The 17030-nt window shown below is 40.0% G+C and overlaps 1 protein-coding gene across 1 annotated transcript in view; it reads right to left on the bottom strand.

Moving 5' to 3' along the window:
* Positions 1-13674, bottom strand: part of itga11a (integrin, alpha 11a) — a 62415-nt gene extending 48741 nt beyond the window's left edge. Inside the window, exons 1-2 of the mRNA XM_015953605.3 lie at positions 13538-13674; positions 4067-4181 (exon numbers count right to left, since the gene is read on the bottom strand). Coding sequence (XP_015809091.3) covers positions 4067-4181; positions 13538-13586 — 164 coding nt within the window. The 5' untranslated portion in view covers positions 13587-13674. The remainder of the gene's footprint in view (positions 1-4066; positions 4182-13537) is intronic.
* Between the last annotated feature and the right edge of the window lie 3356 nt (positions 13675-17030).

The following is a 17030-nucleotide window of genomic DNA, read 5'->3' as shown; positions in this document are numbered from 1 at the left end:
AAACAAACATAAACAACAGATACAAACAGCATCACCCAAAAAGTACTTGTGATCAGAGGAAACAAACTTTTTATTTTACTTTTACTTTTACACCCAAAGCTCCCTGGGACGTTGCCTTTCCACATCAAAGGGTGGATGAGCTTTGTTTTCTTCAGGGCACTGAGATGCATTTGTGTGATAATGAGTATTTAGATGAATGCTGATGCTGAGACACTGGAGCTAATAAATGATAAAATGATTAATGACCCATACTTGTATAGCGCCTTTCAGAGTCAGAGGACTCTAAAGCACTTTACACTACAGTGTATCATTCATCCATTCACACACACATTAACACACTAGTGGTGATGAGCTACATCATAGCTACAGCTGCCCTGGGTGCACTGACAGAAGCGAGGTTGTCGAGGACAGGCACCACCCCTCCAACCACCACCAGAAGGAAAGATGGATGAAGTGTCTTGCTCAAGGACACAACGACTGGCACGACTGGGAGTCTGGGTTTGAACCAGCAACTCATTGATTACAGGGCAAACTTCTGATTCATGAGCCACCGCCGCCCCAAATAATAGATTGTATTAATCCCACAATGGGGGGGGGATGCACTCATTACAGCAGCACACACACTAAGCCATAATTGTAACCTTTAACCACTAAAAACAACAAATAAAAAGAAAACTTGGGTTTCCAGAACTATGCAGCTTAGGGACACAGACATACTAATGTACACCAGATATTGCACAATAATTGAACACATACAGAATAATGCATTGGTGTTATTGTGTAACAGGAGAATGCCAGTACCAGTTAAACTGAGGAGTTATACACTCTTGCTGTAGAGGGGATGAATGATCTACGGTAGCACAGTTGCACAAATTATGCAAATTTGAATCCATAAATGTAGGACTTTGAAGGACAACTAAATGCACTTTTGCTCAATATTCACCGATCTTTGTTTGGCTATACCACCTAAAAAGCTACATTTATTTAGCAAATCTACCTATATACCAAACTTCTTGTTGATTATTTTCAAAATATTCTCCATTAGTCTGAAAATGATATTTCACTGTGAGAGCTGCACATACATGTACCTTTGTTTTTCTTCAAATTCTCCTCTTAAGTGTTTGTGATGTTGTAATAAGTGAATTTCCCCACTGTGGGGTCAATAAAGTCTATTCTATTCTATTCTATTCTATTCTATTCTAAAGAGCACAGGCATGAAGACAAATAGAACGTATTACAGTAGTTAAGTAAGGCTGCTGTTGCTGCTTTGTCTAAATAACCTCTTTTTAAACCCAAACTTCACCGAGGGACTTAAACCCAAGCCTGTAGACATTTGAGGCTTGCCCGCAGGGTAAAATAGGGACACAGTTACCTGTAATAGGATCAGCACCCAACTTAACTGCTTTATTATCCAATAACTTGCAAACAAGCGCAGAATCCTGCAGATTTTCAAATACATTATTTCTTATTTCGACCTCATAAACAGACACATTTATTTAGGTGCATAAACAACGAACGATGGTGTTAACAGTCCAGTTCCTCTACTTTGACTCACTCTAAGCTGTTAGCACATCCTGAACAGATCTATTCCTCCAGTAAAAATGTTTCCAGCTCATTCTCAGACATTTACCTCAGCTGAGGCTGCGTCTCTGGTGACCTTCATTCCACATACGTCAGCCTCATCAGGAGTTCGTTTTTACCTCTGGTACTCAGTTTGCTGAGTCTTGAATTTCACAGTGAAACGGAGAGCGTCTCAAACCCAGCTCGCAGCTTTTTCCTCATTTTTCACTTTAAGACACTGTGCGTCTTTATTATTCCACGTCTCAAACTGAGTTTTAACCCTTTAGATGTCAATCTGTGCCAATTCTGATAATAGTATTCACACATCTTAAAACAGCCATAAAATAATATTCCAGTCTGCTGTATTATAAAGCTCTTTATCACATTCTACCTCTCACCCATCTTGGTTTTAAGATGCAGAAGCCAGCAGATTATAATGTTTCAGTTGCAGCGATAGTATTCTAAATTTGTTTTTTATACTCTTTCCTTCTGTTTTCACACGCTCATTCACACACCGGCCTCATCCCTCATTCAGCCTGGGGGTCAAGGAGGATGGGTGACTCGCCAAGAGGAACACTGTAAACTATTAGGAAGTGAAAGCAAGCCAAGCTACGCTGGTGTGGGTGTTTTAGACGTAATTAACTTAAAGTTCTTAAGAGAAATAGTAAAAGCTCTTGATGCGAAATAAATGTATTTTGGTTAGGATATGTTTTGTTTTCTTTGCATATTTTCAGGTAATTTTGTTTCATTTTTCCCGGAGTTATTTAATTTATATTTTAATATTTTATTTTTGGTAATTTTTTCAGCTGCTGACTCGTTATCTTTCTACGTTTGTGCTGTATGGACGGAGGACCCTCTCGAAAAACAAGACATTACATCTCAAGAGGCTTTATCCTCCAAAAATATAAATAAATAACTTGATACATTTTAAGGTATCAAAAGTACTTGGTGAGTTAGTGTTACGTGTGTGGACAAAGAAAGAGTCGAACATTTTGAACAATACAGAATGTAAACTATATTCCTTGGTGTAAAAATAGTGTCAGAAACAATATATTTAGTTATTTTTGGAATTATTTGTAAAACTGCATTGTTTGTCTGTCAGTAAACATAATAAGACGCCAGTTTCAAACAGTTAAACCAAAGAATTTCCAGTCTAGGATTGAAAGGACGATCTAAACACTGACACTGTGCCAGCACCATGCTTGCCAACAGACATTTTGGGGATGACGGGATCTAATTTTGACAACCACATGGAGCCAGTTGGCCCAAATGGTAAGGTGTATTAAAATCAGCATCACGAATGATGGACGGGTGGTATTGGGTTCGGGAGTACATTTTGGGAGGTCAGGTTAATGGGAGGAAGCTTAGCTCATCCCAGGAGAGGTACAGTAGATTGCAGTCCTTCCAGGGAAAAAACTGAGACATCCAACTGTTTCTCTGCCAAGTCAACCACAAATCAGCGCTACAGCTTGTCAGCATCTGCTTTATTGGAACAGAGTTCTTGTCATGACTCCTACAGCATGGCGCTAACTCAAAGCTGTGACAGTTGTCATGAGCCGGGGTGAGTACTCCTCTCAATCTTCCACCTCTGAGCTGTGTGTTGCAGGAGAGGGAGGTTCCCAGCTGCATCTCGTTGGCAATCAGCGGGCCCGGCTACATAAGGAGAAAGGAGAACACATCTCGACGCTGGATGATTTCTACAGCTTGGTAGTTTCGAGCCTCCTAGTGATACTTGGTTTTTGTGCTCTCGAGTTTCTTGGATTATTGTGAACTTTGGATTTTGTGATTACCCGTCTCCAGGTTTTTAGACGTCTCTGATTCAGCGACTCCTCAGGTTTACTCACCCATGCTTCACAGGATTTCTGGACACAGCTCTCAACCGTTCTCCATTCCTCCTAACCGACCCGCTCACCTGCCCTCCCCTCACTCCCTCTCCTGGACCCCTTTCTTGCATACACCCCAGCTCTCAACCTGCCCTCCCTCATCCCGATACTTCTCCATCTCCCAGTAAGTCTTTTCTCTGCACCCACCAAGTTAAGACTTACCTCCGTGGACTCACCTGTATCTGCTCTCCCCTTCTCAGATGCTGCGCTCCCGTTTCTCGATCCCCACTGGACTTACCAGTGCTCCTTCAGTTCTCGTTATTAAATAAATATTTTTTACCATCAATCCGTGAGTTGTGATTCTGCATGTCTTGGGTTGGTCGTATTCCCCAGACCATGACAACAGTCTGACATCACAGAAATCAACTGTGCTCATTCAAAAGACAGGTGCTTGTGTGTGGTAAAAAAAAAAAAAAGCTCAGAAATTGTTTTTTAAATATCACATGTGCCAAACCACTTAAGGTAATATGAGACTTCAGCAAGACAACGGTGGGAAATGTCAAGTCAACATTTTAAATGGCAACCGCTGTTGCCCCAAAGTGCTGCACATAAGCAAAGTAATAAGCATTTAAACTAATACTTTATGAATAAAACTTCTTGCAGTAAAGTAAAGAATCTCTCACCATTTTTCTCCTCCAGCAGCCACATGTTGCTGAACAGTGTATCCAAACTGGGCTTGTTTAGGGCCTTTGATGATTCGAGCTCTCTTCGTGTCAATGTTGAAGCAGTCATGGAACCCTTAACAGAAAATAAGATTTGAAATCAGGAGACACAGTACGCCATCGATGATCTGAGGTGCAGCAGGAAGTCCCTCATTGCTTCATCTGACTGGCATGCATCCCATCAAGAATGTGCAAAAACATTTAAAGATATCAATGGGATCACCTACATGATCACGAGTGTTTTTGCTTCCATTGCTGACCATTGAAAGGGTTTTTAAAATATAGCATCAGGTCTTTGGTTTCTAATATTATGAAAATAAACAGACTCAGTGCAGAGGTCTGTTTTGATGCAGTAGCTAATGACGATGAAATGTGACCTTTGGCTGGAAAAGGTGACTTTAGCTATGGGACGAGATCAAAGCAAATCTATTTTCCCAGTTCTGTACTTGAATTTCTCTCACTTTCAAAGACATCTGCTTTAAATTATAACACCCACCAGAGAAGCTGAATGTCACCAAGTTGGATATTATGCTTTCCTAACAATGAGCAGGCAGGATCATTGTCTGAGAAAGTTATGGTCATCAACACATCCTGATCTCATAAAAACCTCCTGACCTATGATGTAGGCTGATGCTTCAGATGCTGTCTTTTAAAGAGTAACTCTACAAATGATTAAATCCCAAAGTATTCTGCATTGCATTTCAGTTTTCATAGCCCCAAAAAGAGAACAGGAGAGGAGCTGAAAGGCATTTGTTGTTCATGGAACTACCGAGGTTTATTTTGTGGGAGTGTAAGTTTGAACTAAAAGAGTTTTCTCACAGTGCAGCAGAAGCTTTTCTGCTCTCAGCTTCCAGAAACATCCCCACAGCTTTTATCTCTGTGGCTCTTGTCCACACTCTGCTGGGTTTATTCCATCTCTTGGCGTTACGCTAAACATCCCCACTCACGGGCTGCTCCTCCATCTGGGAGGCTTTTGTCAGGGTAAGTCAAGTGAGACTTGTTTCCTAGATAGAGGAAACTCATTCAAATATGAGCCATGAGGTTAAGACATGCTCAACAAATATAGACACATGTCCCAAATTAATCTGCAAACGGCCCAGATGACTTTAAATTAAAGTCAGCAGCAGTTGGAGCTGTCTGGTTACCAACAATGACAATGGAACGGGAATGGATTTGACCTTGAGGCAGTTCTTTTCTCTGACTAAAAGCATGTGTGTGTGTTTGTGTGTATAACAGTAAAAGGTGCTTATGATGATGCCTACTGAAGCACAAACTACCAGCATCTCTATTAATTTTGTTTATGTAATCAAATGATATAAATTCATGAGGGTTATGATCATGTAAGTTTGAGAAAGACAATCTCTGATCTGGTTATTGAAAGGTGAAAGCCACTTCCTTTTCTGGTCCAAATCCCTGCACAGTGACCTAGTGGTAGGAGTGTTTGCCCTGAGACTGGAAGATTATGGGTTCACATCCATGGATGGGTCATACCAAAGACCTAAAAATGGGACCCAAAGCGTCCTCACTTCACACTCAAGGGGTTGGATTGGGGGGGCTAAACCACCGAATGGTTCCCGAGCGGTTGTCTGCAGCTCACCACTTCCCCAGGGGATGGGCCAAATGCATATACAAATTTCACCACACATCAGTGTGTGTGTGTGTGATGACTACTGAGACTTATACTTTAAAACCAGTCACCTTTTCTCACATTCACTCGCCCTGTCATTTTCTCTCTTCTTAATCCTAATCAGAGCCAAAAAGAGGATTAAGATGGTGTTTAATCCTCATCCAGTAGTAAATAGGTGGGAAGTGGAGTTGAATCTTGACAGGAAGCTAACCTGCCACATGATCATGATCACACACACACACACACACACACACACACACACACACACACACACACACACACACACACACACACACACACACACACACACACACACACACACACACACCCCTACAGGGTCAATGTAGAACATAGGTGCCAAATTCTAGTCCTGGAATGCCGGTATCCAGGGGTGTTTTTCAATGCCAAGGAACCTTGCCTTGATGTCTTGGCCCTGCCCCGGTTGCCTAGGAGATACGTCATCGGGAGCCACCAAGATGTGTTCCAATGTTCATGTTCTACCGAGGCGTGTGTTCTCCGTTTTAGCTAGTACTGACATGACACAAATAAACAACAGGGAACTGCCTACTGAGCTGAGTTTAAATAGAACTGAGGAGGTGAGAGGAGACGAGGGAAAACCGGTGTGATGATACTGATTGTAACAATGGGCAGGTGTGACTAGTTAACTCAGGAGTATGGACACAGAGACAACAGGAGGAGAATAATGACTGAACCAGATGAAACACAGTAAACAGCACAGTAAAGCAAAAACAGGAAATCAAAACAAGATTAGAATCTAAACACAATAATAAAACTAAGCAGAGCACAAGGAACACATAGCTCAGGAACCGAGGAGGGAACAAGTAGTGGACGATAGAGAGGGGGGACGGGTGCAGGGAGGGTGCTAGTTTAGCTAATGCTCTCTGAAGAGCAGGGTCTTCAGGAGTTTCTTGAAAATTGAAAAGGAAGTCCCTGTTCTGGTAGTGCTTGGAAGGTCGTTCCACATTTGTGGAACGATGCATGAGAAGAGTCTGGATTGTCCTGAGCGTGGTGTAGGCACTGCTAGCCGACGATCCCGTGATGACCGGAGCGGCCGGGCCGAGACGTAAGCCTTTGCAAGAGGATTCAGGTAGATGGGAGCCATACCATCTCAGACTTTGTATGCTAGTGTTAGCAATTTGAATTTGATGTGTGCTGCTAGCGGTAGCCAGTGGAGCTCAATGAACAGAGGGGTGACGTGTGGTCTATTTGGCTGATTGAAGACCAGACGCGCCGCTGCGTTCTGGACCATTTGAAGAGGTCTCACAGTACAGCCTGGAAGACCAATTAGAAGGACATTGCAGTAATCGAGGCGGGAGATGACAGTAGATTGCACCAGGAGCTGGGTGGCATGTTGTGTTAGGTATGGTCTGATCGTTCATATGTTAAACAGCACAAAGCGGCATGAACGGGCAACAGAGGCAACATGATTTTTAAAGGTCAGGTGTTCATCCATCACAACCCCAGATTTCGAACTGCCTTTGAAGGAGCCAGAGATAGGAAGTCATTTTGGATTAAGAGATTGTGCTGTATGGATGGTTTTGCTGGGATGACAAGTAGTTCAGTTTTAGAGAGGTTGAGTTGGAGATGGTGGGATTTCATCCATTTTGATATGTCAGAGAGACAGTTTGATATTTGTGCAGAGACAGTGTGGTCGTCCGGTGGAAATGACAGATAGATTTTAGGATCGGGGCTTATGAGCTTTGCTCCTGTCTATGGTGGACCTTAGCTGAAAGAAGAAGCTCTCAGCTAACTGATCTGTTTACGTTCTAACCCTCAACAGACCCAGAACTCACTGGAGGGTCAAGTGGTCCTCTCTAACACCTTGGTATCAACCAGGGAGAACCGAGGAGTATGGGTAGGAAGGATTACTGGGTGTAATCTTCTTCATGAGACCTGTTATCTCTGCAGCCCAACCTCAGAAAATATTTTAAAATATTTCATTAAATGTCTATTTTATCTTATCAGTCCAGACCTCTGCAGCGAGGCACCTAACTGGAGCAAACAGAAGAGCACACATCACTCCTATTCTAATGTCACTGCACTGGTTCCCTTTTCCATGAAGTGGCTTATTACTTATAAGAGTCGTGTCAAGAGGGTGTTTGTATCAGAACAGTAAAAAATAAATGTTTGAAACTTTTGCACTAACAACAACAAAAATTATCTAATCAGTTTTAATTGGACTTTAATGTTTCTCAGTAAAGTTCAATATTATATGTGATGAAATGTGTGCAGTTTTAAGAGATAAATGCTGTTTTACTGCATTCCCAGTAACTTGAAACAGCCTTATCCAATTACAAATATCCCATCTCACCTTTTTCACTTTTTACTTCATAAAACAGCATGAAGAACAATGCAGGTTCTCTTTGTTGCACACCAGTGAGGACTTACTTGTTTGGATGTGCAGCTGTTTTTAAACAGAGATGAGGAGAGGTTGCATATTGAGCAGCTGTTTTGCTTGAAGGAAAATGGCTCATTGACAGAAACGGGAAGTTATCTGCATTCCTTAGTTATAAAGCATTTAGGAGAGTAAATACGCTGTCTAAACACTTGGTAAACAAAAACCCTCCCCTGCTTTTCCTTTATATGCATTTGTAAATTCAAGGGTCAAAACTGCAAGTTGTCTGGTTGCAGGCAGCATCCAAACAATCAAGACCACAATTTCACCTCAGTTATTGTCAAACAGAAAATATGGAGAATTCCATTCATCATTTCTGTCAAGTGACCACAGAAACCACAGGTTTAACACACCTTGATTGTCACCACCATGGACCGTTTGAAAGCCTCCATCAAACTAAACAGCCATGTGTACCGTTCAAACTCCTCATGTAAATATTGACACATTCGCCTCATTTCTTGTTTCCTGTTGATGGGCTGGTTCACGCGTCCAGCTGATTTTTCATTTTAACTCCAAACATCCATCTGAGTCTCTGTTTGTATAGAAAGATAAAAGGGGTGACTGAAAATAGATTGTCGGGAGCACATAGGTGAGTGCGAACTGAATAAAAATCTGCAGGAAATTCTACGGCTGCTTAATTTACTTTGCAGAAAAAGGGGAACGAGTTGCAAAAATTTTAAAACTATCCTATCTTAATAGCATCACGCAGTATGCCTTCACACTCAGAAGATACATGTCCTAACTGTACAAAGTCAGGTTAATCGTTTTGCATGAAAAGCTACTAATGTGCCAAAGAAATCTAATATTCTGGGTTATATCAGCAGCTTCTAACACAAGGTCAGAATCCTGCTGGGTTCCCTGTGTACCAGGTTCCATGCCCAGATAAATAAACCTCAGGCGGGGGCTGCCGGTGTGAACCACACGGTCCTCTGCTGCCCTTGGCCCAACACCAAGCTGCTGGAGCTGCACCACAAACCCACTGACACAGAACAGCCATGTGGATGCTTTGTGCAAACAGCTGACTTCGAGGCATCCTTGCATCAGACGTGCTTGGTGTATTCATGTTATTTGTTAATAAGGGTGTGTGAACACACACACACACACACATCATCATCATGCTTCCTTGTCTTTGCTGTTGTCAGTGTTAGTTGTATATCTGAATAAACAATAAGTCCAAGACCAGAACCAAGGGTTTTACAGCAGATTTGATCTGTAAGTATGAACTTGAAAAAAACGCCTCTGGAGCAACAGCGTTTAACGATTTTCCTCTGATACCCTTTGTTTTTGCATTCCAGTGTTTTTCTCTGGAAATATACTTCACAGTGGACAATATACTTTCAAACATTTTGGCACTTTTTCCTAAACCAAAGAAAATGCTTTGAGAGGCATGGGGTCTCTAAAACCAGATGTTCTCATTATGCAACAGCCAACTGGGCACAGCTTAACAAGCCATTAACCCTCTGAGCCGACAGAAACCCCTCCAAGGAGTGAAAAGTCTCCTCAGCAGCTCTACATAAGACACACATACCATCAGCTATCATGCAAAGCATGACTGTGTGGGAGTTTCGGAAGGCTAGGGTTGCAAATCAGAAGAAGTGGAGGAAGTAACATTCCTCTTATTAGTCTGGCTCCTTGTGGCCAAAACTGGGAATTCTGCTTCAACTACTAGATCCAGTTCAAATCTAACAAAAGTTGACCAAAATACTGTATCAGTGAGCAAAAATCTATAACTATCAATGAAATAACTAAAAACTGACCAAATAGCACTACATAAACAAAACAGATTTTTTTTTCTAATTTACATCAAGAGTAATTGAATTACCAGATTCTGGCAAAGTTAGGAGAAAAAGGTCTGTGTTCGTGGTAGCTTATATTTGATAAGGTAATCTGTTTCACCACGAAGGCTCGGTCTCTGTGTTTGAGCCAGGGACGAAGAATGTCCATGAGGAATTGATTTGTGAACCTCTGTGGTCTTGCTGGTTTGTGAGGCTGCAAAAGTTCATTCAAGTTCGGAGGTGCCATGCCATTAAAGGTCTAAATACAAATAAAAATACTCAAAACATAACAAGGAGATGTCTTAATGTGCATCTTCCATCTTGAAATGGACTACAGTCATGATTAATCGTGACTTTCTGTGAAAATTTGCCAAATATTTTTCACTGGACAGTAAACTTGGGAGAGAGCTGACAGCTGAAATGCAGCTTGTAAACCAACACATCTGATTCATTTACATCTGTTTCAGAGCTTCTTTGTAAGATGTAATAAATATTACACATCATCTCTGTCGGCTTACTTGGGATCAGGAGGAACCTGGTCCACTAAGATGTCCCTGTCCCCAGTGACACGCTCCACTATCTGGGGCTCAGATCAGATCAGAAGGGGCGTATATAATCCCTCCAGTGAGGTTCAGGTCTGCCCTGGGGTCTCCTAGGATGTGTCCAAAAGACCTCCAACGAGGAGGCAAACAGGAAGCCTCTTAATTAGATGTCTGAACTTTCTCAGCTGGCTACAGCATGGAGGAGATGCAGCTCTTCTCCAAGTTCCCACCTTATCTCTAACGATGAGAACAGACACCCTCAGAAGAAAACACGTTTCAGCTGCTTGTGTCCAGGAACTGATTGTTTTTAGTCATTACCCAAACTGAATGACTGAAAGTTAGAGCTAAAGTGGACCTGAAATGAAAGCTTAGCTCTTTGGCTCATCTCCCTTCTTTACCATAGCTTCAATATACCAATAAAGGACAACGTTTGCTTGTATTTTAATTTGGCACAACTTGCCTTAACTTATAGTCTGTTTTAATCAAGTTCTTGTTTAAATGAAATGCTTTTATTTTGAAGGGTCTATTTCCTGTTCTAACAGTTAATGCAAGCTAGCTTAACAGTGATAAAAACGGCCAAAGCAGCTTTGACGGAGATCTAATATGGATTTTGTTATTAGCAGCCCCCTTGATAGAGGCTCAATATAAATTTAATATCTTAATATACTTATGTTTTAAATATTTTTGTGATAAAATAGGTAGATTCAAATGTATTTATTTATCTTATAAAGCTAAAAAAAATTGTAATTTATGGTGTATGTTGTAAACTGTTGTAAACTTTAACAGTTGTATTAATTGTAAGCGTGTGGATTTATTTACATGGGTTTTTTGTACACATGTCCAGCTGTTCCGGTGAAATTGAGGGTCATCATCATTAAATCCAAAACTTCGTCAGTAAAGTGTCATCCTTCATCCTTCAATAATAATAATAATAATAATAATAATAATAAGTATTATTATTATTATTATTATTATTAAATGAATCATGAAAATAATAATAATAATTCCCGAACACATTGCAAGTCCACCACAAGGCAACAGAGGAACACAAAGTAATACCAACCAACTTTGGCTACACTGTCGAGTTGAAAATGCCCTTTAATCATATTTGCAGTCTAATAGGAATGAATGCCATTATCTGGGGGTGGGGGCGTTTCACATGCATATTAGCAAGGAGAAGTCAGCTGGAGATGAAAGTAGCTTCAGCCTGCATGATTTGGAGTATTATTTCATGATGTTTGGACATCAATAATGTGACACTACAACTGACTCTGTTTGTTCTGCAACATGGATGTTTTATCTCCAAAAATAACACAGGCCTGGAGGAGTTCTGCTGTGTGGTGGAGTTGCTAATGCTAACAGTTAGCTCCTATTAGTCAAGACGTTCTCTGCTGTTTCCTGGACGCTAAACCAACAACAGCCTTCCACGTCATGAGTCAAGATGGGTGAGTCCATTAATGTTAAGTGACAGTGTGATGCAGATCTGTTTCACTGTCTATTTTCTATCAGAAGCTGATGTAGGAGATCGGTGTAGGAGACTATTTTTATACACTCAGAATGACATTTTCAAAAAGAATAAATTAAAAAATGGTTTCTCGGTGAAGGTCCATCTTCAGTTGAGCTTGGACAATAATTTAATATTTTGGAAAGTGAATGTTCTGCTTGACAATATGTAATTATTTTTGACATTTGCAGAACAGGTTTCACATTTTTCTAATGTATGGAACCTCATGGTCAAAAGTTTCCATGACAGCATGATAGTCCTTCAAGAGGGGCTCATACTGAATGTTCATTAAAAGAATGAGATTCAAAGTCCACATAAGAAAAACATTGAAGTTGACATGTCCTGCTGGGATAGAGCTTATGAGGACATGAGCTTCATGAGTCAGTGACCCTGCTGCTCCCATCTAATACACAGCATATGTCCTCTGTGTCTGGCTCAGCTAAGTGTTATCTGGATAGGATCTTTGGTTCTAAAGTCCAGGAAATCTGCAGAAGTCAGACTGCACTGAAGCCTGCTCAAACACCTTCCATCACAACCAGCATCCAGCTGAAAAGTCTCCCTAGTTTTGGCACCAGGCCAGAACTTTGTTTTAGATGCCAAAATCAAATCAAATGTTTATAATAAGATTTCCTGGCATTCATTCTAAATTGAAGATGCATTGGAATTGTCTTTAGGATGATTCCAGCTTTACAAACCTCAAACGGGTCAACACTACTTTTTCTGTAAATAGCACAAAAGCAAAAAAATAAATAAAAAAGAAAATAATAATAATAATAATAACAAGTTTGACTTTTAAAATATAACTGATGCAACATAGCATACAGCTTCAGCGACAACAGGCACGGTATTTTACTAAATATTTTCCAGCACAGGGTTTTTGACTTAAGTGGTTACAGGTCAAAAGTATACTGAGCCTAAATCCAGACTACACAGAGCTCAAGCTGCTGCACTGTAATAACAGTTAAAGTAGATTTAATTAACTTTACTTATCCTTGTGGCAGCCGTTTATCTGTTTATGAGGCTTGTTAGAGGTTTACCTTTGAAATAAATATATAAGCATTCCTTTGAGAGAATTTTATAGACTTGCTGTTAATTTCTTTCTTTCCTCTTGGATAAATTTGACTGCTTTAATTGATTTACTAACAACAATTCTGGCAGAGTATCAAGAGCCCATCAGTGCCTGGAACTCTGACTGCTTCAGCGTTCTTTTGATGCACCATACATGTTTTTGATAACAGGAACTTCTGTAGATCCTTGGAGAACAATATCTCTCACAGTGTGGCTTTAAGTCAAGAATTGGGTCATGATGCGACTACAGGAAAAAAGTTAGTCACCGAATGTTTTATGTTGGAAACTAAATATAAAAAAATATCAAAAAAGTTGTTTGAAGTAACCTTATTAAAATGTATTCAGAGGAATATGCCTGAGTCCTTATGTTTAACTAAACAACAGAAAACTGATTCATTAAGTGTTTATTTCTGCTCATAAACTCTGTTCTTCCACTGACTTCTCCAATCTCACAAGCTTATTTTTTAACAAGAAAACCCATAAAAGTAGCTGTTACTCACCTAAATTCTGGCAGCAAATCCAGAGCAGGAGGAAGCCGTAGTACTCCATATGTTTACTGTCGGAGGCACACGTGTTTGAGTAATGAGTGCTGTGAGGGTGTGCAGAAACCCTGCTGCAGGCACAGTTAAAGATCCCTCTGATTGACTCAAGTCAGAGCAGTGCCTATATGAGAAGGAGGAGGAGGGGACTGAGGGAGGAAGAGGAGGTCTGCTCTTCCACAGCAGTCTGCAGGATCAGCTCAGTTTAATGGGCTGAATGCACTAAAAGGACTTTAGGAAGAGTTTATTTTTGGGTCATACACTTTTCTGGCAACACATTCCTAGAAAGCTCCTGAAATATTACATGATGAACAAAGTTTTGTGAATGAGGTAAAGAAAATGCTGTGTAGTTATTACAGTCTAGACGCATAACGAACTGGAACACCAAAGCAACAACACATTTACAAACAGAAAGAAAAAGACAGAGTTAGACGCATATGTGAGACATTAGTGAAAACACCAAGTTCACCAGAATGGTACATACAAAAGCATACAGTAGATCAGTAACAGCACAGATAATTTTCCCATTACAAACCTCTGCTTTGCACCAACAGACTACAATCATGGCACAACCACAAACTCACCAGCATATTAACAGTGAAGCACAACGCTAAGTTTGTCAGTTACCTCATATTCTCACAACTGAATTTAAGTACAGGATGTATAATGGCCCTATTTACAGAATCCGACATGGTTTGTGTACATTAGCTCTCCTGAAATCAGTCTGTGGTTACCTGGGAGAGTTAAGCTTCACTACTTAACCACAGTATGTCACATGAATGCACATCTTGTTATTTATTTTTCTTCATAAGCACTTTAAAGTTTTGCGTTGGTTTGCAAAGTGCTTTCTATACTGGAAATGTCTGCAGCTTCATAAATAAAAGACAACAAAACAGTACCTATGTGTTTTTGTTGCATACCAAGCCACTCAGATACAAAAAGAACATTACTGCAATACTAATATATGGAATGGAAATAAAGATACATATTAGCCCGTCAGTCACATACTCAATATCAAAGATATCAATTTCAAAAGCAAAATGAATGAAAATCAGGTCTGAAAAGAGACGTATTACTTTTTTCTTCAATTACAATAGTTCTATGGTCGATACTACACATGGTTAGGAAGTTCTTTGCATGAAATCTCTTTCACATAAAGCAATTTCAGCCGTTTTATTCTTGACAGTTTTAGTACCTTCCATAATGAGCCGCTAACAATAAGCTAATTCTAACCCAATCCAACTGGTAAATAAACCACAAAGTAAAAAGATCCTCACTGTTGGAGAAAATCTTAAAAATCCAGCAGCAACAAGGCCAGGTCACCATCAGTCTGTGAATTCATAGTCTACTTCAGCTCCCTCAAACGAGAGTAGGTTGTGCAGATGTTGACTCTGGTTTTAACATTTTACTTTGCCTCTGACTTTTACTTCCAAGCAAGGGCGGAAATCCCATTTCAATTTTTGGGGGGACAATAAACGGTAAAACTTCAGAGAGTAATTTTTGTGGGGAACATGAAAAAAAATGCTCTCTACATACAACACTCAGGGTTTCCCTTACATAGGCGTAGCCGTGGCGGGCTGCCATGGCTAAAATCCCACCACCACGCCTACAAGATCCCAAGTTATTATTTTTGCGCTGTTTCCCGAAGAAGCAGCGGTAACTACTATGTTGTCGCTTGTGATCACAGCCGGCAGGCAGCAAGGAGGAGCAGGCAGGGCAAGGTGAAGTTACAGCACAAGTTACTGAGTTTAAAATTAGAAAGGTAGCAGTGGATATAATGCTTTTTGGTTTACATGTTTCAGTAGCATTAAGATAAACGAGTGTTGATGATCTTGCCAGGTTTCCTCCCCCATATAGCCTATTTTACATATGCGGGGCGACTTACTTTTGAGGAGAAATGTTTACAGGGTTCCTGCGGAGTCTTAAAAGCATTGAATTTATGAATTTGAAAGTAATACCTTTAAAAGACTGGAGAAACCCTTCAATTTTGGCATCTGAATCTTAAAATTTGTGTTGGATGTAAGTTTTCTGTACTGCATTTTTCTTCTGAAGTTCATGAAAATATTCCAAACAAGTGATGACACGAAGAGAAGCATTAGTATTAATAAAGGCTATTTTTAGACATTTATTTCAATTGTGTGTCTTTACTGTTTGCACTGTTGCTTTTATACAATAGAAATACTGCAAGAAATAAATTAGGGTAATAAAATTAACAATAAAAAATACCTTAAAATTAAACTAAAATATAGGCAACAAAAATTATTGTTAAGGTTCTAATGTCAAACCAGATAGATCTGGTTATATTTTTAACCATTTGTTTAAAAATATAACCGATCTTCTACCAAATGCCCACCCAGTGTTTTTTCAAAATATATTGGTAAAGATATATAGATAAATAAATGAAAACTAGTTCAATAATTTAATTTGATTTATTTATTTATTTATTTTGCTGATAGTGCTGTGAAATAGTAGCCTGGCAAGCCAGACTAAATAAATGTATTATTTAGTCTGGCCACGCTCCATTGACGGCTCTCGGTTGTGGGGCGGGTTCTACCGTTGTCTTTCAAATGATCTCCGCATTCCACTGGACAATGAATGTGACATACTCTTGTTTCACTCTGTTGCATCATCCCACCCACCAGGCATATAGAGTGCCCTGATTGGCCCACAAAGCGGATAAAGCTCTGTGATTCGTTCACTAAGCAGATAGAGCACTATGATTGGCCCACCATTATGGACCAATCACAGCTCTTTTTGTGTTTGAAACCCCTCTAGGGAGCTGTGATTGGCTAGCCAGAGTCCTGGTAGGAGCTGCTGAGGTTCCAATGGAGCATGCCTAGACCATTCTTTGCAAAGCAAGAATTTGGTCTAGTTCACTAGGCTAGTGAAATAGGTATTAATTTTCTATATGGGTTTAGAAAGATCTTAAACAGACTTCAATTTAAGTTGAAGAAACCTGTAGGAACACTTTTATAGCTTTGGGGAGATATGTTGTGTGGTCATGATTACTTTTTGGTGGAAAATATATTTTACAGGGGGAAATATGTTAGTTTTTTAAGCTTTTTATGTTTGTATCTGGGTTCTACACCTGATGGGCTTTATTATTATGGTTAGAGTGCTAATCTGATATGTGTGATTATATAAACCTTGACTTAAAGCTCCTTTATCAAGTTTTAGAACAATGCTAATATCTGGCACAGTCTACTGTTGAGGGAGAAATACTATACATTGCATAGGGAAAATATGTTAGTTTCGTTTTTTAATCGTTGTTACATGCGAAATATAGAATAAGGAAAGAACGGTGTAAAGCCAATTTTCCTAACTAGCAACTAATTAGCAAATGATGTGACTTAAGCAGACTTAAAAAGGTGCCATTCATAACAATAATTAGAGGAGTGTTTTTCAACCCTGGTCCTCAAGGCACACTGCCCTGCATGTTTTTGGAGTTTCTGTG

This window comes from Nothobranchius furzeri, chromosome 9 (assembly GCF_043380555.1).
Source record: "Nothobranchius furzeri strain GRZ-AD chromosome 9, NfurGRZ-RIMD1, whole genome shotgun sequence".
Taxonomy (NCBI): Eukaryota; Metazoa; Chordata; class Actinopteri; order Cyprinodontiformes; family Nothobranchiidae; genus Nothobranchius; species Nothobranchius furzeri.
This window is presented reverse-complemented; position numbering and strand designations above follow the sequence as displayed.